The following is a 26,822-nucleotide window of genomic DNA, read 5'->3' as shown; positions in this document are numbered from 1 at the left end:
GTCATTATAGTAGCGTGGTATATAGTATTTTAATAAGACATATATTTTTGAGGTGTGGTATGCATGGAAGGACTGGCTGTATACTGCAAGAGTGGGGGAAGGGTATATAATGAATGTTTGCATGCTCTACCCCAAGATCACTATTCACCAGTGTTGGGGAGGGTAGTAGAATTTTGTTCCTAATGCAACATTGTGTCCAAGTGTAGATATTTACTTTTACCCATAGGAAGGAATGGCAGCCATTCACATATTGGAGAAAGTAGGGGGTCATAGAATCATAGAATAGCAGGGTTGGAAGGGGCCTACAACACCATCGAGTCCAACCCCCTGCTCAGTGCAGGAATCCGAGTCAGAGCATCCTTGACAGTTGGCTGTCCAGCCTCATCTTAAATGCCTCCACTGTAGGAGAGCCCACCACCTCCCTAGGTAATTGGTTCCATTGTTGTATTGCTCTTACAGTCAGGAGGTCTCTCCTGATGTTCAGCTGGAATCTGGCTTCCAGTAACTTGAGCCCATTTGTCTGTGTCCTGCATTCTAGGATGATCGAGAAGACATCCTGGCCTTCCTCTCTGTGACAACCTTTCCAGTACTTGAAGAGTGCTATCATATCTCCCCCCAGTCTTCTCTTCTCAAGGCTAAACATGCCCAGTTCTTTCAGTCTCTCTTCATAGGGCTTTGTTTCCAGTCCCCTAATCATCTTTGTTGGCCTCCTCTGAACCGTCTCCAGTTTGTCTGCATCCTTCTTAAAGTGCGGTGCCCAGAACTGGACACAGTACTCCAGATGAGGCCTAACCAGTGCTGAGTAGAGGGGAACTAGTACTTCCTGGGATTTGGAAGCTATGCTTCTATGAATGCAGCCCAAAATAACATGTGCATTTTTTGCAGCCACATCACATTGTTGGCTCATATTCAGCTTGTGCTCCACCACAATACTAAGATCCTTCTTGCTTGTAGTATTGTTGAGCCACGTTTCCACCATCTTGTAACTGTGCATTTGGTTTCTTTTTCCTAGCTGCAGAACTTGGCATTTATCCCTATTAAATGTCATTCTGATTTTTTCTGCCCAGCGCTCCAGCCTATCAAGATCACTTTGAATTCTCTTTCTGTCTTCCAGAGTATTAGCTATCCCACCCAATTCTGTGTCATCTGCAGATATAATAAGTGTTCCCTGCACCTCGTTCTCCAAGTCATTAATAAAAATGTGGAAGAGCACTGGGCCCAGGACTGAGCCCCGCGGTACCCCACTCGTTACCTCTCCCCAGTTTGAGAAGATCCCATTGAGAAGCACTCTTTGAGTCCGATTCTGTAGCCAGCTGTGGATCCACCTGATAGTTGTTTCATCTAGCCCACTTTGAGCTAGTTTGCTCATCAGGATATCATGGGGCACTTTGTTGAAAGCTTTGCTGAAGTCGAGGCATATTATGACCACAAGGGATCAAAAAAATGATCAAAAAATGCGATCAGATTCGATTTTTTCTTGACAAATCCACATTGGCTTCGAGTCATCACTGCATTTGTTTTCAAGGTGCTTCCAGATGGATTGATTTATCACCTGCTCCAGAATTTTCCCAGGGAATGATGTCAGACTGACTGGTCCCTGTTCCCAGGTTCCTCCTCTTTGCGCTTTTTGAACATAGGGCCAACATTAGCCCTCCTCCAGTCATTGGGCACTTCACCCATCCTCCATGATTTCTCAAAGAGAACAGACAGTGGTTCTGAGAGTTCTTCTCCCAGTTCCTTTATTACTCTAGGATGCAGTTCATCTGGCCCTGGAGATTTGAACTCATTTAAAGTAATTAGGTGTTCCTTGACCATATGCCTATCAATCTCAAGCTGCAATCCTGCCCCTTCAGCCTGTACTTCGCCTTTGCCAGGGACCTCATAGACCCTCCTTTGGGAGAAGACAGAGCCAAAGTAGGAATTGAGCACTTCTACCTTTTCCTTGTCATCTGTTATCATTTTGCCATCCTTATTTAATAGCTGAACCACCATTTCTTTCCTCTGCCTTTTACTATGCACATAGCTGAAGACAGCCTTTTTGTTGCTTTTAGCATCCCTCGCTAACCTCACCTCGTTCTCAGCTTTAGCCTTCCTGACGCCATCCCTGCAATTCTGTGCTACCTGCCTGTACTCTTCCTTTGTAGCTTGGCCTTCCTTCCACTTCCTACATGTGTCCTTTTTTGTTTTCAGGTCATCCCTAAGCTTTTTGTGAAGCCACAGTGGCTTCTTCTGTTGTCTTCCGCCTTTTTTTCTTGTTGGAATTGTTTGTAATTGTGCCTTGAGAATTTCCTTTTTTAAAAGCCCCCACCCATCTTGGACTCCTTTTCTCATTAGAATCGCTTGCCATGGGTCATTACTAATTATTGTTTAGAAGTCAGGAATCTCTTGGAGGGGCCATGTTTTGCAGAATTTGTCTCCCAACAAATATCGGGGAAATTGAAGTCCCCCATTCCTACTACATCATGCTTCCTTGAAACACTGGCAATGTGCTTTTCAAAAGTTTCATCTTCATCTTCTCCTTGATTGGGTGGCCAGTAGTAGACTCCGACCACCATGTTCCTTTTATTATTTGCTCCATTTATTTTATCCCAGATGCTTTTAATGGGGCTACCAAGCTCATCCTCCTGTATTTCTGTGCAGAAATATGTATTTTTAACATATAGTGCAACTCCACCTCCCTTTCTGTTCCTCCTGTTCTTTTTGAACAAGTTATATCCTTCAATTGCTGCATTCCAGTCATGGGAGTCATCCCACCAAGTTTCAGTTACACCTATCAAGTCATAATTTCCCTCCTGTATTAAGAGTTCAAGTTCATTCTGTTTGTTTCCCATACTCTGGGAATTAGTATATAGACATGGAAGACCATGTGCTTTATAGTCTGGCTTTCTTCCTACATTTCTTTAGCATCCCTCGCTGAGGTTAGCGAGGGATGCTAAAAGTAACAAAAAGGCTTTCTTCATATATATGCATAGTAAAAGACAGAGGAAAGAAACAGTGGTTCCGCTATTAAATAAGGATGGCAAAATGATAACAGAGGAGAGGACAAAGAAAAGGCAGAGGTGCTCAATTCCTACTTTGGCTCAGTCTTCTCCCCAAAAACTGTTTCTGAAGACTATTATTGGGCGCTATTAGAGCTGTTCTCTCCATTGTGGTGCATGAGCCTTCATCCACTTTTACCCCCAACTTTACATCTCCCTCTCCTGTAGGATTCAGTTTAAAGCCCTCCTGATGAAGTTCTTCATGCTGTGGCCAAACACATGCTTCTCGGCCTTTGTGACGTGCAACCTGTCCCTTGCCAACAGACCATCTTCCAGGAAGTATAGCCCGTGGTCCCAGAATCTAAATCTCTTGCGCCAGCACCACCTTCGTAGCCAGTCATTCACCCGGAGTATTTTTCTTTCCCTTTCTTTCCCTCTTCTAACTACTGGAAAGATGGATGAGATGATTATCTGGGCCCCAAAGTTCTTGAGTTTCCTTCCCAAAGCTTCAAAGATTGATGTGATTTCTTTGTAGCTCTGTTTGGCGGTATCATTTGTTCCCACATGGATGAGAAGAAAGAGATACCTATCAGTGGGCTTTATGAGTGTAGGCAACCCTTCAGTCACATCTCTAATCCATCCTCCTGGGAGACAGCATACCTGGCGAGTCCATGGGTCTTCGCGACATACTTGGGTTTCGATCCCACGCAGCAAGGAGTCTCCCACAACTACTACTCTTCTTGTTGTAGGCCTTCGTTTCATCGCCTCTGCTTGACTGACTTCGGCCTCTTGCTCACTCTCATGCAGGTTCCCCTGTAATTCTTCCTCTGCAGGCTGTCCTCCAGACTCATCCTAAAGTACCTGGAAATGGCTCCATACTTCCAATGCTTCCACTGGTGTAGAGTGGCTTCTAGTTCTTCTGCTCCTGTCACTCTTTTCCAAAGAGTATCCTCTATTTCATTTTTCTTCACCTCAGCATTTTCCTCTTCTGCCTCAGCTTGCTGTTGCTCTTCAAGCTTCTGTTCTTCACTTTGCTGCTGTCGTTCCACTGTTCTGTCCAAGAAATCTTCGTGTTCTCTTATTCCCTGGAGGGTTGACACTCACCACTCCAGTCCTCTTACTTTTTCTTCCAACAGCGCGATCAACTTGCACTTGTTGCATGTTTAGGCTATGTTGATCTCAGGCAAGAAAACAAACATCGCACAGACCTTGTAGGTCACCACCACTTGAGAGTCTTTTCCTTCCATAGTCTCTATTCCCTTTATGTTTCTAGCTTTCTGATTGTACTGGGATAGCATGCGCTTTGTCCTCTATTTACTGGATAAATAGAGTGTTAAAAACACTGTCCCACTGGTATGGAAGTGTGTGTTACAAGAAAAAGAATAAAAAAAAATGTTAGGGACCTCCCCCTTGATCTCCCCTGCTTAACTCCCCTGGCCAACTCCTGTTTGCTCTCCCTGTTCACATGCTCTGATCACTTGCTTTCTGGGAGCTTGCTTCCTTGTATAGCCCCTAGACCAGCTGAAGCAGCTTCCTCTGCTTTGCTCAGCTAGGAGACAGGGTGTACTTGGGCACACCACTGGAGTGTATTTCGAACAATAAGGTATAATTTAAACAACAGAGGATAAAATAGCTCTTTTTGTGTTTATCAGGCGCAGTCATCCCTAAACCCTTTTCAGTGGCTATATGTTTACAAGAGGATTAGCACTACCTCGTATCCTCCAATAACCCCTTCAGAACTGAGCATGCTCCTATCACACCCCTTCATTTAAACATCCCCACCTTGTATTCTGTTACTTGGTCATGCTCGAATGTGACAGAAACTTGAGAACTGACTCACCTATAAAATTAGTGATTGATTTCTTGAAAAACAAATGATACTTTTCCTCTTCAAAAGGGACTTCTCAAATACTAAAGCCTCTACTTTCAGATCCTCATCTCTGATTTATATTTGAATCTCAAATCTACAGCTCTGTGCTGAAAAGGGTATGACATGAAAAAAATGCATGAATAGACCCATTTTACCAGGTTCCCCTGTGAGCAGGCAGTACTAATCTTCTTGTTTTAAAACAAACATAAAGTCACTGAAATGGATTTAAAGATTGACTGTACTAGATAAACACAGAAAGGAGCTTTTTTTTAACCTTTCATTGTTAAATTATACTTTACTGTTTGAAATTACGTTAGGGAAAAATGTCAATGTGATTGATTAAGGGGATCTCAAACAGCATCTAGGGAAAAGGAGAACTGCTCAAGTATGCATCACTCCCTTATCTTCATTAGATGTAGCATTGTATGGCTTGGTTACTAGAGCTTGGAACTCCCCAGCTCCATAAACCAATTTTACCACCAGCATCATTTTTTAAAAAGGTCTCAGCATAAAACACTAACATGGAAGTCACATTGTAACAGCAACATGGCCTGGCACTGTCAATAGAGGGGGTGAGTTGGGATGCGAACAATCATTACACTGTTAGGGCAGAGCAACACATTATAGGTAACACAAGGACTGCCACGCTGAGTTCTCCTTCTCCACAATACATAGTAATAGCTAGTCCATTTAGTGACTAATATTGCCCCAATCCATCAGTGAACCACTGAAGGCAAAGATATGAATTGGAGGCAGAAAAAGAAGAAAGGCATGACCATCATGGAATGGGGCAATCATTACTACGCATTACAGAGAGGGAGCAGGGAAATGTGACATACTGCTGCTGTGCTCAGCAGCAATTGCAGATCTCCCAAAATGTGCAGTTCCACTATTTCTATGGCATTCCAATCTAACAAAGGCTTGATCTGAAGACACATGATATAGCAACTTTAACAAAGCTAAGCAGATCTGGATCTGGTCAGTGCCTGGATGGGAAACAACCTGGGGGATATGATGCACACCACCTCGATTAGCCTCTGTACCAGAGGACTGGGAGATGGCCAATATAACACCAATTTTTAAAAAGGGATCCAGGGGCGATCCAGGAAATTACAGGCCAGTTAGCTTAACGTCTGTCCGGGTAAATTGATTGAAAGCATTATTAAAGATAAAATTAGTAACCATATAAACGGTCAAGCCTTGCTGAAAAAGAATCAACATGGCTTCCTTAAAAGTAAGTCTTGTCTCACTAACCTTGTAGAGTTCTTTGAGAGTGTCAGTAAACATATAGACAAGGGGGATTGTTTACTTGGACTTTCAAAAGGCTTTTGAATTGATAAAGTCCCTCACCAAAGACTCCTGACCAAACTTAGCAGTCATGGAATAAGAGCTGAGAGGTCCTCTTATGGATCAGTAGCTAGTTAAAGAACAGAAAGTAGAGAGTAGGAATAAATAGTAAATTCTCCAGTGGAGGGATGTAAAAAGTGGGGTACCACAGGGATCTGTAGTAGGACCAATGCTTTTCAATTTATTCATAAATGATCTGGAATCAGGAGTGTGCAGTGAAGTGGCCAAGTTTGCCAATGATACCAAATCATTTAGGGTGGTCAAAACAAAAACGGATTGTGAGGCGCTCCAAAAGGATCTCTCCAAACTGGAAGAATGGGCATCCAAATGGCAATGAGATTTAATGTAAGCAAGTGTAAGGTGATGCACTTTGGGGCAAAAAATCCCAACTTCAAGTATAACCTGATGGGATCTGCGCTAGTGGTGATTGACCAAGAAGGAGATCTGGGGGCTGTGGTGGTCAGGTCGATGAAAATATCAACCCAGTGTGCAGCCACTGTGAAAAAGTGACTCCATGTTAAGCATAATAGAACTCCATGTTAGGGATAATTAGGAAGGGAACTGAGAATAAAACTACCAATATCATACTGCCTTTATGCAAATCTATGGTGAGACCACACTTAGAATACTGTGTACAGTTTTGGTCACCACACCTAAAAAAACGATATTGTAGAGCTGGAAAAAGTGTAGAGGAGGGCAACTAAAATGATCAAGGGGCTGGAACAACTCCCCTATGAGGGGAGGTGACACCAGCTGGGATTGTTTAGCTTGGAAAAAAGGTGAGTAAGCAGAGACACGATAGAGGTGTACAAAATTATGCATGGTGGGATGAATAGGGAGACATTTTTCTCCCTCTCTTAGAATACTAGAACCCGGGGTCATCCCATGAAGCTGACTGATGGGAGGTGCAGGACAGTTAAAAGGAAGTACTTCTTCACAAAGCACATAGTTGGAATTTGCTACCATAAGACATAGTGATGACCAGCAATTTGGATGGCTTTAAAAGAGGGCATAGACAAATTCATGGAGGAGAAGGCTATGATCAGCCACTAGTCCTGATGGCTATGTGTACCTCCAGTACCAGAGGCAGGATGCCTATGTGCACCAGTTGCTGGGGAACATAAGTGGGAAGGTGCTAATGCACTTGTGTCCTACTTTTGGGTTCCCAGTCAACAGCTGGTTGGCCACTATGTGAACAGAATGCTGGACTAGATGGACCCTTGGTCTGATCCAGCATGGCTCTTCTTATGTTCTTATGATTGACAGTATATAGGTAGGCAGGATATGAATAAACTAAATTATTATATTATTAATATAATGAACAAAACATCAGGAAGAATTTAATTTCTAATGATGATACTACTTTCCACTACCCACACTCTATAGAATGAAGAGAGAGCAGGATTTTTGCACCATGCCCGTCTACACGTCCATTCAATAGTAACAGAATCAAATGGTTAGGAAGTGGGGGACTCTGCTCTCTCCCTTTTAGGTAGATACTTTGGGAAAAGTGGATATACTTTTTAATTCAGTGGTATTACAAAGCAGAAAAAGAAGCTAGTTTCTAAGACTATTTTATCCCTATTACAGAGTTCAACAAGTCATGTGACCTCTAGTCAGTGTACCATCAAAATGTTTTTACAACTGAATGAGATGAGTGTTCTAGATCAAAATAAATCTATTATCTCTCAACCACAAAATATACTGGAATTCTTCCACTGGAAAAAAAATCAAATGTTTCCATATCAATTGTAATGAATAATTTCATGTATTTTCTTAGTAAAAAAAATGTAAATTACTGTGTAATCATGCTATTGCAGAAAACAAGTTAAATACAAGAATGATCACCTAAACGTCTAATTAGTTTCTCTGCAGAGTCAGATTTATGCTGGAGCTTCTAATTGCAGCCTAACATTTTAATGAAAGTTTCAATATGGTATAAATAAGACTGACAAATGACAGACAGTATTCATTCATTTTATTTCTTCCTTTGCCCCCAAACAATTTCCCTTTTATAATGGTATTTCACACCTGCCAGGGAAGATATGTTTATGCATTCTCTCTGCCACCAATCTAAAGAATTCCAATTCTAAATTGGAAAGGACCTCATACAAAGCAACATGGATAATTTCTGGATTATAGGTCAATCCAAGATAAAAATCATGACTGAAACGGATATGTATTCTTCATTTCCTTTACATGTTTTCAGTTCCTCTACATTTACCGCTACTACCACATTACCCTATTATGTATCTCTGAAACAATAAGGGATATATATATATATATATATATATCCCTTATTGTTTCAGAGATACATAATAGGGTAATGTGGAGATAGATAGATAGATAGATAGATAGATAGATAGATAGATAGATCTATCTATCTATCTATCTATCTATCTATCTATCTATCTATCTATCTATCTATCTATCTATCTTATATGCAGAGTACATCATGAAAAACGCCGGGTTGGATGAATCACAGGTTGGAATTAAGATTGCTAGGAGAATTATCAACAACCTCAGATACGCAGATGATACCACCCTAATGGCAGAAAGTGAAGAGGATCTAAACAGCCTCTTGTTGAAGGTGAAAGAGGAGAGTGCAAAAGCTGGTTTGAAACTCAACATTAAAAAAACGAAGATCATGGCATCTGGCCCCATCACTTCCTGGCATATAGAAGGGGAAGAAATGGAAGCAGTGACGATTTTATTTTCTTGGGCTCCAAGATCACCGCAGACGGTGACTGTAGCCATGAAATTAAAAGACGCTTGCTCCTTGGGAGGAAAGCTATGGCAAACCTAGACAGCATAGTCAGAAGCAGAGACATCACCTTGCTGACAAAGGTCCGTCTAATCAAAGCTATGGTTTTCCCAGTAGTAACGTATGGCTGTGAGAGCTGGACTATATGGAAGGCTGAGCGCCGAAGAATTGATGCTTTCGAACTGTGGTGCTGGAGAAGACTCTTACGAGTCCCCTGGACTGCAAGGAGGTCAGATCAGTCCATCCTAAAGGAAATCAACCCTGGGTGCTCATTGGAAGGACAGATACTGAAACTGAAGCTCAAATATTTTGGCCACCTAATGCAAAGAGAAAACTCTCTGGAAAAGACCCTGATGCTGGGAAAGACTGAGGGCAAAAGGAGAAGGGGATGGCAGAGGATGAGATGGCTAGATAGCATCACCGATGCAATGAATATGGACTTGAGCACGCTCTGGGAGAGAGTGCAGGACAGGAAGGCCTGGCGTGCTATGGTCCATGGGGTCACGAAGAGTTGGACACGACTGAACAACAAATATAGGATTCTCAGGAGCCTAACATTACGCTGCAAAGAATTAATTCAGGTCTTGTGTGGTGACCATATATCATCCACTGTTGAACACTGGCTACTGTATCAAGGAAAGAATCTTGAGGATCAAAAGCCAGTTCCTTAAAAGTTTTTCTTCCAAGTTTGAGTCATATGCCCACTATGGTGGGATGTGGGAGAGGGCCTTCTCTGCTGTGGCACCCCAGTTGTGAAATGCCCTACCCTTAGAGGCCTGATTGGCACAGACATTGGTTTCATTTTGGCATCAAGTTAAAATATGGCTTTTCACCAAAACCTTTGAGGGCTAAGTGAATTCCCTAGAATTGCACAGTTTTAACTGTTTTATTGTTTTTAGATTTTCTAATTGGTATTAGCTTGCTCAATGGTTTAATATGTTTTTAGCTGTTTAAATTATTCATTGTTTTATGCTGTTTAATTATCTCAGGTCTTAATGATATAGGGCAGGATACAAATGTTTTAAATAAATAAATATGTTTCTAGGGCATGGGACTTGAAACACAGTTAACACTGTATGTGTGATTTTTAGAATGTAGTTTGGAGACTTGGAGCATTACTTGTTGTTCTGCTTTGTCTATGAAGGCAAGGAGATGTCAGAGTGGAAGATATTAGGGAAGCTGTGGGACAAGGGTATGTTGCCAAGGGAATGTGTTTCCTTACCACTGTGTCTCCTTAACACCTTGATTCCAAAGTCTCCATTTTGCCTGGGAAGGGGGCTGGTAAACTTACATGGGGCAGAACAGATTGCAAGCATGTATATGCTTTCCTCAAATGGTCGGGAAAGAGGAGAGGTACCCATGCTCTATTCAGCAAGTGTGGTACCTCCAGAATGTGTACATGCCCTACTCACTATGCGGTTCCAGTCCAATCAAGCTTCAAGTATGCACACTGAATTGGCTTTGAGAGCTGTCAGAGTACCTCCAGGAAGCACTAAAAACCCCATTCTAAAATAATATCATGGATACTCTGCTGCCCATTAGTACCCCTTAATATTAGGATCCAACACCCAAAATATGCAAATGACCTACTTTTGCACTCAGCACTTTTTTGTACCAAACACCATCTACACTCCACATTTTCTGTTGTATTAGGGGGGAAAAAAACCCTCCCACAAAACTGACTCTTTAAGAAAGAATCCCTTTTAGTTAAAGAGTTTTTCCTGGGAACTTGTGCTGTCCAGAGTAGGAGCGCTGCTCCCCTTCCCATTTAGAGTCACTACATTCTGTTTTTGTACTGTCTTGGACAAAACCCAGATGTGGAAGGTTCAAGCAGAACTCTCTATAGAATAACTTCTGTACCATATCGGCCTAAAGGGAAATCTGAGGCTTGTCAGCACCTGTGTTCCCCCATCATAGCTTGATTCCTGGATGTTTGTAGACAACAAGATGCATCTTGTCTTCTAAGAGTTAGGGAGCCATAGCCCACCAGAAATTTGTAAGGAATAATCGCACATTGCCAGTGATCTGATCCAAAACATGAACTCCTGGTTCATGGCAGACCTCTGAGAAGAGCCCTGTTCTACTCTCTTCACTCTGCGATGGGTAATATTTGTAGCCTAACTTCTAATTCCATCTCCTCTCTTGCCTCTCTGACTTTACAAATAGTTAACCATGCTGCCTCGGAAAAAGACCTTATCAACATTTTGGGCCCTTTCTTCAATCTGATTAGGCTCCTCACATGTCAGGCTCCTATTAACCTCCTATTACCTGTATTTTATTTTAGATTCCTCCTCCTTTGCTTTCCTTGCATGCCTTTGCATATCCCTTGCATGCTGCGTCATCTCACCCAGTCCTTTTCCTGTCTCCTTTCTCCTCTGTATATATGCTGCTCCCATCTAAATGTTGCTCATGTACTTATTCTTTCTGTCTCTAAAATAAGCTGCATATTCAAGAACCCCAAACTTTGGTTTGTTGTCTCATTACTCCTTTCTCCACCTACTTAATTCCTGCCATGGCACACCATGACTTTTGGTTAAAGATTCCAACACATGTCATTCAGGCATACATGTGTATTGTCATATACATGTAGACCAGGTCACATACTAACATGGGACTGAGTACCAGGTTCATGACAGTAAGGTGCCTGATAATCTTTTGTCTTGAACTCAGGTTGCAGTGATGAACAGAAGCTCCTTTTATCAGTTCTATCTGCTCTGAAAGCTGTAAACCTTTTAATCAGATTGGAAGTAGTCTTCACTATTTATGCTTACATAGCTTTGAGGCTAGACTGTCACAATATGCTCTACGATCACTGGCTATCGAGGACTGTCATGAACTTGAGCACATTTCAGTGGCACTGTAAGAATTTGCATTTGGAGTCCCTTTTGTGGGCAGAGGTTAAGCTGGTAGAAAGTTGGAAATATTAACCTGTTTTAGCACCTTGAGTTTTAATGGAATTATGTGTGTGCGTGTACTCAGAGAGGGAGGGAGGGAGGAGGAAATGCCTGGTTGCTAGCAATGCCCTAGTTTTTTGTTCCCTCCGTTCTCTGCCCATTCTTGCCTACCATATGATGAGTTTGGGAAGCTTCCTGAGTTAGGTTATTCTAATGCTGGCCAGATTGCCTAGAAGTTAACCATGAGGTGGAACAAGTCTGATTGGTTAAGTACAGGAGACCAATTGTTCTTTAAGTAGCTGTCTCCATGTCCAGAAGACAAACTGCATAGCAAGCTAACCAGGTTGGCTTCTTATTTTTTAAATGAAACCTGCTCCATAGAGATATCGAATGTAATAGTATGAAAGGCAGACATTACTAACTAACTAGGACAAGTAAAAAGTTTCACTCTTCTTGATGATTGGGTTCTTTTGGTGCTTAAATTTAATAAGGGCTTACAAGAATAATTTATTTTTAGTTCTTTCTCTTTAATCATGAAAGCATGGGAGTTCTTTATTTATACGCACTGCTCTGGTAGTCTTTGTTTAATCCTGCAAATCTTTATCAATGCTCTGAAGAAAATTTCGTTGCAGGGTGATTTCCATAATCCCTGCAGTGCAGACATTTATATTTTATATGAATTGCTTTAGAATCCTTTGAAACACAGAGATTTATTCTCTTTGGAAGAGCAGTGATGTTAAAGAACATACAATTTGTGCCATCCCAGTGACTTCTATCTCAGGGCATTTTTGGCCATCACTTTTTGAATATACTCTTCTGCAACCACTCTCAGTTATTGGGGGAAGAGGGTGTGGCTGCATAGCAGAAATGGTTTTAAAAACGCACATTAACTTTCAGGGTGCAACCTTAAGCAAATATGGAAAGAATATACATAAAATCCATGAGATTTGCTTCTGAGTTTGCAAAACAGTTTTAAAAGAGGAGGGCTGATTCATACATGCATGTTCATTCAATGGTGATTTGCATTTGTAATTAGGTCATCGCATATATTACTTTCACTTTGTTCACATCATTCTCCTTCAACATAATGGCTTTTTAGTAGAGACAGTTGACACAGTCACCTGCCTGTTACTAAATACACAGTAAAGATATATCAAGTGATGTATATGCATGTGTAAACCAGCCCAGGGCTGAGTGTAATGTGATATGCATGCATGGGTGAAAAGAGCTTAGAAATGAATTCCCGGTAGATAAGAGACTTTTAAGAGGTAATTTCTTATAGTGGATAAGAATGCTGTGCTTGGTCTGGGACACTCTGGGCTCAAGCCATGCAATTCATTGGGTCACTTTAGGCCAGTCACCGTCTCTCGGCCTAGCCTGCCTCACAGGAACATTGCAATAATATAACAACAACAGAATATACAGGTGTACCTCTCCACCGCAGACTTCTCTCACATTGTCCTGTCCCACATCTCAACCTGCCTGTCTGATCTTTCCACTTTGATGCCTCAATGCCATCTCAAACTCAACATACTCCATTGTGAACTACTTCTCTTTCCTCCCAAATCTTTCTCTCCTCAATCCCTTTTCATTTCCATTGAGAACATCATCTTTAATTCATCTTTGATTCTTCTCTCTCTTTGCTTTCCACATTCATTCACTTGCCAAGGTGTGTCTCCCTGCACAGCATTGCAAAAATCTGCCTGTTCATCTCTGTCCCTCTGCTAAAAGTCTGGTCCATACTGTAATCATCTCCTACTTGGACCACTTCACTGGTCTGGCCCTCCTGTCTCATACCTCAGTACTCTCAGCTGCCAAAATCATTCATCTCTCCCCTCACTCAGTCCATGTGATGCCCCTCTTCAGAACCCTTCACTGGTTTTCAATCTTCTTCAGTATCCGGCACAAACTCCTTTACTTTTAAAGCTATCCATGGCCTCTATTCATCTTTGTTTTTTGTATCCCAGTCCTCTTCCAACTCTTAGCTGACCAAAGGTCTCCTGCTTCCTTAAACAACTCCACACATTCTCCCTTGCTGCCCTCTCTGCATGAATTGTCTCCCTGAACATACTGTATGTACTGGAACTTCTTTCCTTTCCATCAAATTGCTCTTCAGATATCACCTTTTCTGTGTGGCCTTTGGCTTATCCTCATATTTCCAAACGTAACCAAGTTTTAAGTACATGTAAAGACATTTCCTGCAGCTTTTATCCATCCCATCTTCCTTTGTCTATTCTTTCCCCGCTGTCTATTATAAATTCATTGGGAGCAGAATTTGTCTATGTTGCTTATGTAAGGTGCCATGTACAGTGATGGCAACGTCATTGTCATCATCATCTAGCATTTCCACTTTCTTGATTCAACATAAACATAGCAATCTGAGAACTGGCTTACACAGCCACTGTATAAACATCTGTTGAAATTAATGTGAGTTGAGAGCTACCAATTAAAAGTTGCAGCTATGTAGAAGCCGTAATATGGTTTTTGCAACTGAATACTTGATAGGTTAGGAACAGGAGAGAGTAGGAATAAATAGTCAATTCTTACAATGCAGGGATGTTAAACAGTGTGGTTCCACAAGGCTCTGTATTGGAATCAGTGCTTTTAACTTATGATCTGGAAACTGGCCAAGTTTCCCGGTGTCATCAAATTATTTAGGTTGGTCAAAACAAAAAAGGATTGCGAAGGGCTCCAAAGGGATCTCTCCAAACTGAGGGAATGTGCATTAAAATGGCAAATGTAGTTTAATATAAGCAAGTGTAAAGTGATGCATGTTGGTGCCAAACATCTCAGCTTCATGTATCTGCTGGTGGCTGACCAAGAAAGAGATCTTGGGGTTGTGGTGGATAGCTCAATGAAAATGTTACCCCAGTCCATGTTGGGCATAATTAGAAAAGGAAATAAAACTACCAATATCATGCTGCCCTTATAAAAATCTATAGTACAGATTTGTATAAATCTTGGAATACTGTGTACTGTTCTCATCACTACACCTGAAAAACGATATTGTAGATTTGGAAAAGGTGGAGAAAAGGGCAATCAAAATCATCAAGGGATTGGAGCAACTCCCTGATGAGGAAAGATTACTACTGCATCTGGAACTGTAAGGCAGGTAGGGCTGACATGACTGAGGTGTACAAAATTATGCATGAAGTGGAGAGGGAGAAGTTTTTGTTCCTCTCTTACAATACTAGAACCTGGGGTCATCCCACGAAGTTGAATGTTATGAGATTCTGGACAGATAAAAGGAAGTACTTCACAGAGCGCATAGTTAAGCTAGGGAATGCACTACCATAAGATGTAGTGATGGCCACCAACATGGATGGCTTTAAAAAGGCATTAGACAAATTTATGGAGGATAAGGCTATCAGTGCCTACTAGTCCTGGCAGCTATATAATACCTCCAGTATTGGCAGCAGTATCCCTCTGTGTACCAGTTGCTGGGAAACATGAGCACTCCTGTCTAACTGGTTGGCCACCACGTGAATAGAATGCTGGACTAGATAGGCTTTTGGTCTAATGCAACATGTCTGTTCTTATGTTATTACAGGGTTACCATGGGAAGATCATTATAATGGAAACAACTGACTCGTAGGTTTACCACAGATGGAAACACACCATTCATAGGGTTGGATCCAAACTGCCATTCTGTGAAGGGAATGTATGTGGAGGGAACTGGGATCTAACACAGGTTTCCTGTTGGAGGAAGGGGATGGGGAATTGATTTTCTTGATTCCTCCTTTCTCCTGCAATCCCAGGCCCTCCAGAACAGTATGGGAGGTGGCGTTGAGGGCTGAAGGGGGAATCAGAGAAAATTGCCACCTATCCCTTTCCTCTGGAGCCAGATGCTGAGTGCAAGTCTGGATCCAAACCATCATGTTCACAGCTTTTATTGGACAAAATGTGTTCACACCAGAATGTCTTTTATTCTCATGTAGCTAGCTAGCACAGATCAACATGAGCAATGCTGAGAAAAGTTATATTAGAAAATTATTATGCTGTTACAAGGATAACACAGCTCGAAGGTGCACATTCAATCAAGGAGAAATATATGATGAGCTGGGAAGGAACAATGAGTGTTTCAACAAATATCTTCCATAATTAGCTATGACAGGACAATCATCATAAAGCAATAGACTTATGTTAAACATGAGATATACACAAAAGCTTCTTGCAGCCACAAGGTGCTGCTATAAATAGGCAGTTCATTAACTGCTTCATTATCAGCCTTATAGCCATTGTGTTAGCACCTACCCTTGTCCTGTGATATTTGACTCATATGATGGATATTTTCTTTGTTTCCTTGATCCAGAGCCATATCAAGCGGTGAGGGAGATTGTTTTGACATGCTAGTGTCTTGGACTGGCTCTCTTGCCTTCTCCAAAGCTGGCACTTGGCATGATCTGTTAGTTTTGATGCTCGCAGATTTTGTTACCTTTAAGGGGAAAAAACAAAATCTTAACAGAAGGTAGAACACTTAACAATTAAACCAATTCAAAATTAGAAGCATTAGGGGAAAAAAAATACTATAATGTGGATTTTGAGCTCAAAGTTTTCAGAATTGGACAAACTTGGCACAATGATAGCAAATGGACAAATATAGTCTACACAAGATATAAGCTTAAGTACTGTGAGATGGACCCCCACCCACCACAGTTTCAATAACTACAAATAAGAAAAGTTTAAATAAATGAACTTGGTTTATCTCACATACATAAATCAACATATGGAAAAACATTAATTATAAGTAGGGAATCTAAAGGGTTATTGGCAAAAATGTATGCTCTATTATGAAGTTTTCGCAAAAAGAGGTAAAATATTGAGGCTCAATAGGAAAGGGACCTGGGAATCCCAGTCTCCGAAGAAAAATGGTTAAATATATGCTGATCCATTAAACCTTTCATTAAACCTTTCAGTAAGGGAAATGCAATACAAAATGGTGCTCCACTGGTACTTAAGGCCTGCATGTCTTAGCAGGATATTTTCTACAGCAAGATTTAAATGTTGGAAATGTAAGGCCCTTCAGGCAGTTCCACTCCACATGCTCTATCCCAACGCTTAGGGCAAGAGTGGAAAAAACAATTCTGGAGACACTTTTTGGAATAATATCACTAAAAGTAGGACACAATTGTTGGTTAAACCATTTATTGGTATTATTCAATATAACTGAAGATGACATTCCTAACATTAAGAAATAAGTCAATATGAATGTACTGACTGCTGCCAAAACTGTATGGGCCAGACATTGGAAGAATCTTCAGCTTCCATCTACTCAAGAATGGCTGGCTGGGGAATGCTTGTAGGACTTTTTAAAAATCTAAACATGCATAGGATTGGGCCTTTATTTATTTAAATTTCGTATACTACTCTACTGTATGGGCTTGAAGCATGTTACATTATACTACTATCTGCAATAAAGGCTCACAGTCTGAAGTATACACTTACACTACCCCCTTGTGAACTATTACAATATAACTAGACCCAACATCAAGATACATCTGATAAAAATATCTTTAAGCATACCCTTTCAAAAATGTCCATGTTATTCCCAAAACAACTGAAATATCTTCCTCTATATCCATTCCAAATGCTTAGGTCAAGGGTGGAGAAACTTTTTTGTGTCAAGGGCGGTATTCCCTTGGGGGTAATATGCTGAGGGTTGCCTGATGGCGGTGGGCAGGGCTGAATCTGGGGACGCCGCCGCCCTTCTCTCTCTCCTCCCTCCTTTCTCAATGGGCTGCCAAGAAAAGGGCAGAGGCTCTTGCCAGAGGTCTGAACTAAATGCTTACAGAGGGCTTTTGAAATTAGACTGTGGGCTGCATAGAGCCACAGGCTGCTCAACCCTGCCTTAGAGCAATTCATACTTTATTACACCATGAATCCTAACCCCAAAGATGTCAAGAACATACTCCCTCATGCATCCTGATATTATGATTTGACACATAGGATGTTTCCATAAGTAGGGCTTCTAGCATTACCAATTATGCAGCTCTTCTGTCTTTTTTTCCTTAACAGATTTTTGGTGGCAAGAAAAAAAAACAAAAGAAGTGGTGGGAAAACATGAGAGTGTTAAAAGAGGAAGACGTCATTGTCTGTACCCCTCATAAAATTCCCTGAATGTGGCAGGGTGATGTCAAGATAAAAGCCTTGTCTGGAAGCACCCATAGATTCCTTTGCCAATTTGTCATATCCAGCACTCACTATCATATACCTTAGCTTTGTTTTCTTATTAATGGCTCCAGATGTGTTCTGAGGCAACTGGGAGTAATTCCTACCTCCTCAGATGCTCTTGTGCTGAATCTTCGACCTAAAGGCGGAGGTGGCCCAAGGACCTTAGATCCAAATGCAATGTGGGATACATCTTGATTTTTACCATTTCGAGTGGCTGATCCTCGGTTGATTAGATGGTCTACTAAAGAGAAAGATTGACTATTTAAAGCCTGGTATTGTGAACAAACTGATTTATAAGCAGTGGGTCATATAATTTAACAAGAGAAATCATAGGAAAAACAAAAACTCAAATGAAGAATCCTGCCTAGATATTATTCTTATAATGGCAAAATCATTTATGTGGAATTTTAGTGTGCACTCGGGTGTAGGCAGGAGGTAGATTGGATCTACTATTAGATCTATGGATGATTTGTGGTAGACCATCAAAGGTTTCTGACTCCCAATTATTTAACAGTAGCAACAAAAATAAGGCTACACTACATCCTAAACTAGCGAGTTAAAATGCAGTTCTGGTATTGAAAACAAAAAAGACACCATTTTTAATTAAATGTATGATCTCTCTCCCCTCTCCCTGTTTTGCACCTGACTCTAGTTGGTGGATTTTGGGGTTCAAGTACAAAACAAAGTAGATCCTGCAAGCTTGGTCTGTCCAGCCCTGCATTAACTGAATTAGTTCACTCACTGCCACTATTTCCCTCAGTCCCATAAGCTTTTGGTAATAAACCCTACAACCTATATGACATGATCTCAGTATGCTGTGAACAAGGACAGAGCAAAGAAACTGGTGATCGGCTTGTCAGTCAGCTGTTTGTGGACTGAATGTTTCCATCCTATTCAGCCACCTGACCTATGGAACAAGTTCTCTAACAATGCAATCCTAAACCCGCTTACCTGGGAGTAAGCCCTACTGAACTCTATGAGACTTTTGAATAGACATGTATTGGGTTGCATTATAAATCTGGTCGACTGGGTCCACACATGTTGCCAACACCAGCCTCCCGTATCATGGGAGACCGATTTTCAGTGCTTTATTCTGTATTCTGGTTACCCATCTTATTTCTGATTAGCGATCTCCTAAAATATTGTATATCACAAGTTAAAACACAGCAAGCTTAGGTAGAATTACTTTTAATTAATCCACAATTGACTGGTACAACTTTTATTTAAATCAGCAGATAGTTTTTCCATTGAGGCTTCTCATTGTTGCACCAGATGAAACAGATTCTAAAAACTGTTCCAAGTATAAACACTGGGGACTGTTATACATTAAGAATATTTGAAGGTGCAATAAAAACTTCACTAAGAACTATTTATCATAAAATGGCCCTCTCTTATTCATTGTTTCGGAGCCCAGCTGGTGTCTGTCTGTCTGTCTGTCTGTCCTTCCTCAACATTCATATACCACCTCGTTAGCTAAAAAGCCATTATTTGTATGGTACTGGAACAAGGACACTGAACTGTGCAACAGCTACAAATGAATTTGACGACTGACTAACACTGTCTTGATTTCACAATTGGACATACATCCCTCTGTTTCTACAGATATTAAAGTTGCAGCTTAATTTAATGAACGTCCAGAAATAATTCCTTATTTTCCATTTTGGTTAGTATCAGCTAAATAAAGTTTTTAGAAAAACATTGTTTAAGCTGTACTTGTCATATTTTAATGAGAATGGCTTCCTGTATATTTCAGTACCTTTTGCCTTGTGCTTGTATTCTATTTATTAGAAGAGTTGCAATGTGGAGTGCTCTTACTCAGTGTTCCAGTCAGTCAGCCATATCTTCCTGCGTGATCTTCCATCCCTCCCACCTGATCTTCCATTTCCTCCCCTCTCTCACAGTCAGTTAACATTCCATGGCCACTGAGCACACTCAGTTCACACTGGACTGTTTTGGTTCCCATTTCTTACTGTTATTTCCCTAAGATTCATTATACTTCCCAAGCCTGCTGATACCTCCCTCTCTTGTGCCTGGATGGTGCCATTTTAGGTACATAAGGACTGGCACTCAGAGAGCTGAGAACACTACTAGTATATATGACTTATTTATTATCTGTTACAAGTACTTCTAAACTGCAGTGATATTCCTAAGGAAGTTTACAAAAATAATCAAACAATCAAAATGTAAACAAAAGAATAAGCAAAAAGCCACAAGATCGTATTTTGTATCACCACTATGTTTTATTATGATTCTTTAAAGTTGTGTTTTAATAGTTATATTTTACTTTACAACTAGTTCACCTTTGTATATCCAGTGTCATCAATTCCAAGTTTGGACTGTTCAGGTTGTATGAAAAGCTCTGAAACTGAATACATTTATTAAAAAAAAGTCAAGGTTCTATTTTAACTGCCAGGTTCTGCTAGATCCCCTGTAGACCAGTAGCCAAGGAATGGTAAGGCTTTAGTCAGTTTTAGATCCAATGGGTCAGACCTAGACTTAGTCATAGTTAGTGTAAACCCATTGAAATTAATAATGAACTTAAATTCCATTGATTTAAATGAGTTTACTGTAAGTACGATGGGTAGGGCAATTCTAACCTTTATCATGGAGAGCTCCGATGTCGGAGCCTCCAAAATATTCAGAGGTCTGCTAGACTCAAGCCAGCAGGGCCAATCTGAGGGAGGAATGGCATTTTTGCTCCTTCTCCCTCTCCTTTCCTCGACCTTTTCTTTCTTTTTCTTTTCTTTGCATCAATCTGTACCAGCTCCAGGGCTGCTGTAGATTACTGCCTGGTTTGGGGTTTGGCTGGGGGCCAGGACAAATATGTATCCACTCTTGGACCTCCCCCTGACACCTCTCCCTCTCTGATGTCACAAAGGTAAGGGGTTTGAATGCTGCCACGGGAGCTGTGAGGGGGATATAACCTATGGCTCCTGGGATGCCATCCCAAAGATCAAAGGACTGTACTGCAAGTCTGGATCCAACCTGTTACATCTTTTAAGAAATCAGTACAAAAGGGTACTTGCAAAATATTCTATGAGACTGGAAAAAATCATTTACAGTGCTGAGCGAGGGTAAATCTGGTACAGATAAACAACAGGATGTTCAAACTATTATAAAATGTACCTAGGTTTTAAGCATGCTGTTTCTACCTCATACCAAAGAAAAAACAAGAACTTCTAAGACCATTCTGTGAAAACATGGCACCCAGAGGTTTAGAACCGAAACAAAATTATTTTAACGTATTTGAACTGAATGAGTTTGGCTATTAACAATTTCCACATAACAGGTAGAAAATAAACCGTAATTGTGTATTTAATTGTAAAAAGAGAAACTATTGGATAGCTTCCTGGATATGTATTAAAGGCACTACTGATAGAGGACACTGTAAAATACTGGCCATTAAAAGAAACTTCAATGGATATTGAACTTTGAATCTAATCTAGTCTCCACTCATCTTCTTGTTAAAAGACGTTTGTTTAATAAAAGGCTATGTACAAAAAAAGGCAAGGAAAAATTGTAGTTAAATAATGCGCAGCTTAATAATGAAATAAAAATCATCCCCATACATTTTTAAACAACAGCCAATCATACTTATTACAATTCTTCCATCCAGTGATGATGTTTGATTGATTCTCATGTCCCACAGTCTTTTAAAACAATACATTAGGGGATGTATGAGAAATTAATTTCGGTTTGTTTATGACCAGAATTTACCCTGTTCACAACGCTTGAACCTGAACACAACCTGCCATCAAAGTTTGTACATTCCCAAGCTTCTGATGCTGTTCACGGGGGGGAAAGGTGTACATTAGAAAAATATGCATGAAAAAATGCATACTTTTTTTAAAAAGAAGTGCACACAAACACACTTTAATCAATGGGAAAATATTATGTACTTTTGAATGCATACACAAGTATGTTCCCTAGTACTTCGCAATTTTCATGTGAAAAGAAAAATGAAGAAGTTTGCAACCTGATGTGGACATGAGTCAGACTGAGCTTCAAGGTGGAACTCAGAGAACCTCAATGAGCTCTGGTTTTCCTGATTTCAACATCTTATACATCACAAGTTTCTTTGTTTCTTCCCTTGAATGTTCTCACCAGAAAGTAGCTATTATGCTTTCCATCATATTAAAACTGGAACCATACTATACTAACCTTCAGCACCTCCTTCCCATACTTAGGGATGGTGGAGAATTCTGCCATGGACTCCAATGAGGCCGGATTCTAAAGAATCTGGTCCCCCGGAGTCCGTGGCGGAACAGAAGCCTTAACTCTGCCTCCCCACAGAATCCTGTTCAGCTGGATCCTCCGGCTCCAGATTGCCAGCGATACGGCCGCCATGCCATATCGCTGGCTGAAGGGACTGACTGCGGATGCAAATGGCGTCCACTACGCCATTTGTGGCTGTAAAGGCGTTAGTTTAAGGTAAATGCAGCCATTTACAGCTGCATTTACCTTCAACTAAGGCCATTATGGCCGCAAATGGCGTCCTGGACACCATTTGTGGCCGCATTCAGTAGTCCCCTTCAGCCAGCGATACGGCATGGCGGCCGTATCACTGGCACTTCGGAGCTGGCCAGCGGCTCTGCAGAATTGCCGTGGAGTGGAGCCAGCCAAAGAGGATTCCTGGGGGAGGAACAGATCGCTTCTCCCCCCTGCGGACCACCCCCCCCCCGGACTGGCAGGTAGGAGATTTGTACATCCCTACCTATACTTGCGTAATAAGGAAGATGTCATGCTAAAAGAGAGAAAGATAAGCATATGCATGTTGCTAGGCCCGAGGAGTATTTGCAAGCATCAGGTCTTCCTCCTTAGCTTCCACTTTGCTGTCCAGTGATAGAAATAGGCTGGGAAGAGTTATGGCTGCAATTACACACCAAATTTGCTTCAGAACTTTTCTGCATCTAGTGAAAGTGAATAATCTTCTATGCTTTGATGGGTTTTGCCCATACAAAAATGGGAGATTCAAAAATTCTAAGGAGTGATGGTATAGCTCCCTCAGGCTGGGTGACCTGCTTCAGTTTAGCATCAATGTCTTTAATATTCTGACTACCTTGTGTTCTCTGCCCCCATATCAATTAGAAAAACAGATTAACACGAACGGTTCCCATTCATGATCACATTAATCGACTGCAATTAATTGGGGACATCAACACGTACAAGTCATCTGTTAGACTGAACTAGGTATAGTTAAAAGAGACTAAAAAGCAATTTGGACTTTTAATTAGCAGTGGAGCAACAACATAAAAAATACATTTTAAAAGATAAAAGATGAAATTTCTAATTAAATCGAACCTTAAACTTATCAAAGCACTCACTTCTAGGAAGTCCTAGTTTGGGGACTTTGAAAGGAACGGAATGGCATTAGAACTCATCTCCTATTCATAGTGCAAAGTTAAATAAAAATATTAGATTAGACTCTGAAGCTCAAGGCATTTCCTCTAGTTAAAAAAATGAACTTGGCATAGGTCAGGGATGCACCCACTAATTATTTTACTACTTTACCAAGGGCGATATACCTTTGTAGTTTGGATGGTAAAACCTGAGGGTGCAGAGTCTAATTGCCTTTTAAAAAATAAACAGACATTTTTTCTTTAGATTAAAATAGTGAGAATGGTCAGCTATTTAATTATAGGTTCTGTTTTTACTGTAATATTTTAAGGAATTAGTATAGATTTTTTTGGTTTGCAATGATAGCATTATTATATTTATATCTTATTACAATCTAAGTTTGGGGAAAGACTAGATAACATAAAATATTAGACAAATAAGTTTAGGTTTTATATTTCTTCCGTCAAGTGGCAATTTTTCTGTGTGCTGTGGTCATACTTCAGGCTTCCCTTTACTAAATGTAACCACTTTAGGAGGATATATACCTGAAAAGGATATATTATTACTATAAAACTTTAAAAATAATAAATAAATCTGCAACCACAACACAAAAAGTAGGATTGTACATCCAATTTGGTTGAAGCCTAAGATGAATAGGGTCCTTTCAGACTGATTCTGGTGCTTCCTGAGGTGAAGCAGTTTTCCCTCTGAAGTGACCAGAACCGAAGCTGGACCCTGCACAAGGTTTTGTTCGCAATTCGGCTTTGGGAAGGCAGACAGTGTGACTTCAAAAACAGTCTTTTGCTTTTGTTTCTCTAAATGCTGGGGGGGGGGGCAGGGAAAAATGACTGATAGGTCTACCTTCTAATCATAGGGCATGTTTTACCAGGGACTCTTCAATAATTGTGCTTTGGTGGCAGGCAAGGACAGGACCATAAGATGGCCATTCTTCCAATGCTAGCAGGTTTAACTATGAAAAACCTTAAATTGGTTTTTAATCATCACAACTCTGTTGCCCCTATCCTTCTGAAACTTTGCAGGTTTCTTGAGCAGAGACACCTCTCTGATATTTTCATACAAATCCCCCTCCCGCCGCAAATGTGGAAAGGAAAGAGGGAATAATTCACTCCCTGTCGAATTTAAGTATTTCCTTTCCTCATAAACCGCTGCACCTATCCTTCTGACACTGCAGATTTCTTACTTATGATTACCTCTACACTGCCTGATATTTTCAGAAGAATAGTCTACAAAGAACATAAGGTGGCAAGTGTGTCCCTTTTGGGGCACCCTCACAAAGTTGCTCTAGCACAAAAATCCCTGAAGTTATTCATCTGAAAATTGGCGAGAAACTATTCCTACAAATTTCATCCAAGTCTGCCATGAAATAAAACAATTATTAGCAGTTCCCTTAAAAAACTCAAAATATAAAGCAATGTAGCATAAACACTACTGCACCTATTTTTCTGAAATGTGGCAGGCATAATCTGCTCCTAAAAGGCTATTTTGTCCACAAAATGCACCCACGTCTGACAAACAGAAGTGGATGAGCACTCTTTTCTGACGAACAGGAAAAAAGATAGCCATTTTTAAAAAAATTACATGGTAGTAAATCACATGGGAGGCATGAAGCCTCAAATTTCCAAACCTTGACTTGGCTTCTATACCTGAGTCGAAGCGGACACCCTCCAAATTGATTCAAGAACTGGACTGTCTTTCAAAGCACTGAATGAGGGTTCAAGTTGAATCTTGAAGCACAGAAGTTTTAATTTCAACATCATTTCAAGTCTACACTGCCTTTCAGATAACTAAATTAAAACCAGGCTTGTACATCACTGTATATATAATACAGCAAGGAGTACAGCAAGACCAGCACTAGCAATTGGAACACCTAGGAAGCTGGGGAAGAAGACTTGCCATCGTTGTTGCTCCTCAGCTCTTCCTTTTTACTGTTGCCGGACTCTTTTGGAGGAGAGACGAGAGAACCAGCAGTGAAACATCTATCCTGCTAAGAATTCTCCACCACTTCTGAATTGTATTAAGCTAAGTTACTGAACAGCAAGACCAGCATTGGTAATGTAGATTATCTTTTTGAGGGGGCTGGTCTGCTAATTTTGATTTTGCCTTATATTTGTTATTTCATTGTAATATTGAATTTATTCTACATTTATTGAATTTTTTTTGTCTTATTTCAATTTATCGATATGTTTTGTAACAAATTGCTTCTTTTAACAAAAATATTTTTATTGAGTTTTAATCACGTTTTGAATGTAATCATTGAGCACTTAAAATATTGTAACACAACACAAACATTACATAGGAAATCCAATCACAGTCAACAGGGATCACAGGAGTTTCAATGTATTAATAACCTTATATTTATCCACAGAAGTTCCAACAACTTGCTTCTCTCTCTCCTCCACCCCCTGTACAATATTTTGATAAATTAATGCTTATTTGTGAGCTGCTCTGGGCACATTTTACTGTGGAGAAGCACCATATAAATGAACTAAACTTTAAAGTAGACAAGAGGGCCACTTCCTTCTATTGTACTTTCCATTGCACTGCTTGTTTAAATCTTCCTCAGAGGCCCTGTGCCCAGTTCCTCTGCCAATGCGGATTACCCTGGATAGGGCCTGTAACAATTTGCTGTGCCACAACTGCCTTGTGTGTGTGGGGGTGGGGTGGGGCAGTTGTGCACACATCTATGTGATCAGTTCGATGTTACCACCATCCCCTTTCCCTCCTAACTCTCACTAGGGGAATGGGGATCCCAGAGCTGCAAGCTAGTTACCTGCTTGGGATGAGGTAGCAACCAGCTAAGACCTCCTGTCACTGCAGGCAGGCAGCCTTCTTTCCTCTTACTTCTCTATAGATATAAATAGCTAAACACAGGTAGGTGAGCCAGCCAGGTGGCTAGACAGTAGGGATGGCGGAGAATTTCTCCACGAATCTTGGGGAGGCCGAATGCCAACGCATTCGGTCCCCCGAAGTTGGTGGTGAAATTCTCCGCCCCCCCCAGGATGGGACTTACCTCCCTTGAATGTCCCTCTCGGCAGCGGGTCCCGGCGGCGTTTCGGTGGGGGCCAGTCTTCCGACCGGCCGCCACCGCCGCCATTACAAAGTAAATGTAAAAAAAACAACAACCACACACGTGATAGGCTACGTAATGATTTACGTAGCCTATCACGGCTAGATTTCCAAAGTCAGCCGTGATAGGCTACGTAAATCGTTACGTAGCCTATCACGTGTGTGTGTGTTTTTTTACATTTACTTTTTTATTTCGTGGCCAGGGAGACGGGGCACTTCTCCCCGGCCTGAATTTCGGCCGGGCGAGGCGGGGCGCCTCCCCTCCCGGCCTGAATTTCGGCCGGGCGAGGCGGGGCACCCCCCCCCGGCCTGAACTTCGGGGGGAGAACCGAAGCGCCTCCCCCCCACCACGAAGCAAGCTGTGGGACCAGGTA

General features: G+C 41.1%; 1 protein-coding gene across 8 annotated transcripts in view; it reads right to left on the bottom strand.

Moving 5' to 3' along the window:
* CFAP20DC (CFAP20 domain containing) overlaps positions 1-26,822 on the bottom strand; it is a 271,330-nt gene that overhangs the window by 137,206 nt on the left and 107,302 nt on the right. For 6 of the 8 annotated variants that reach the window (XM_084840501.1, XM_084840499.1, XM_084840500.1 and 3 more), the window contains 2 exons: positions 18,129-18,265; positions 16,108-16,288 (listed from right to left, as the gene is read on the bottom strand). In XM_084840501.1, the coding sequence (XP_084696627.1) occupies positions 16,108-16,288; positions 18,129-18,265 (318 nt within the window). The remainder of the gene's footprint in view (positions 1-16,107; positions 16,289-18,128; positions 18,266-26,822) is intronic. The other 2 variants (XM_084840503.1, XM_084840507.1) reach the window with 1 other exon arrangement.

Source organism: Heloderma suspectum, chromosome 2, assembly GCF_057233095.1.
Source record: "Heloderma suspectum isolate Gila_16-S chromosome 2, 16-S_ref, whole genome shotgun sequence".
In the NCBI taxonomy this organism is placed as follows: domain Eukaryota; kingdom Metazoa; phylum Chordata; class Lepidosauria; order Squamata; family Helodermatidae; genus Heloderma; species Heloderma suspectum.
Note: the sequence above shows the minus strand (reverse complement) of the source record. Positions and strands in the feature narration are given on the sequence as shown.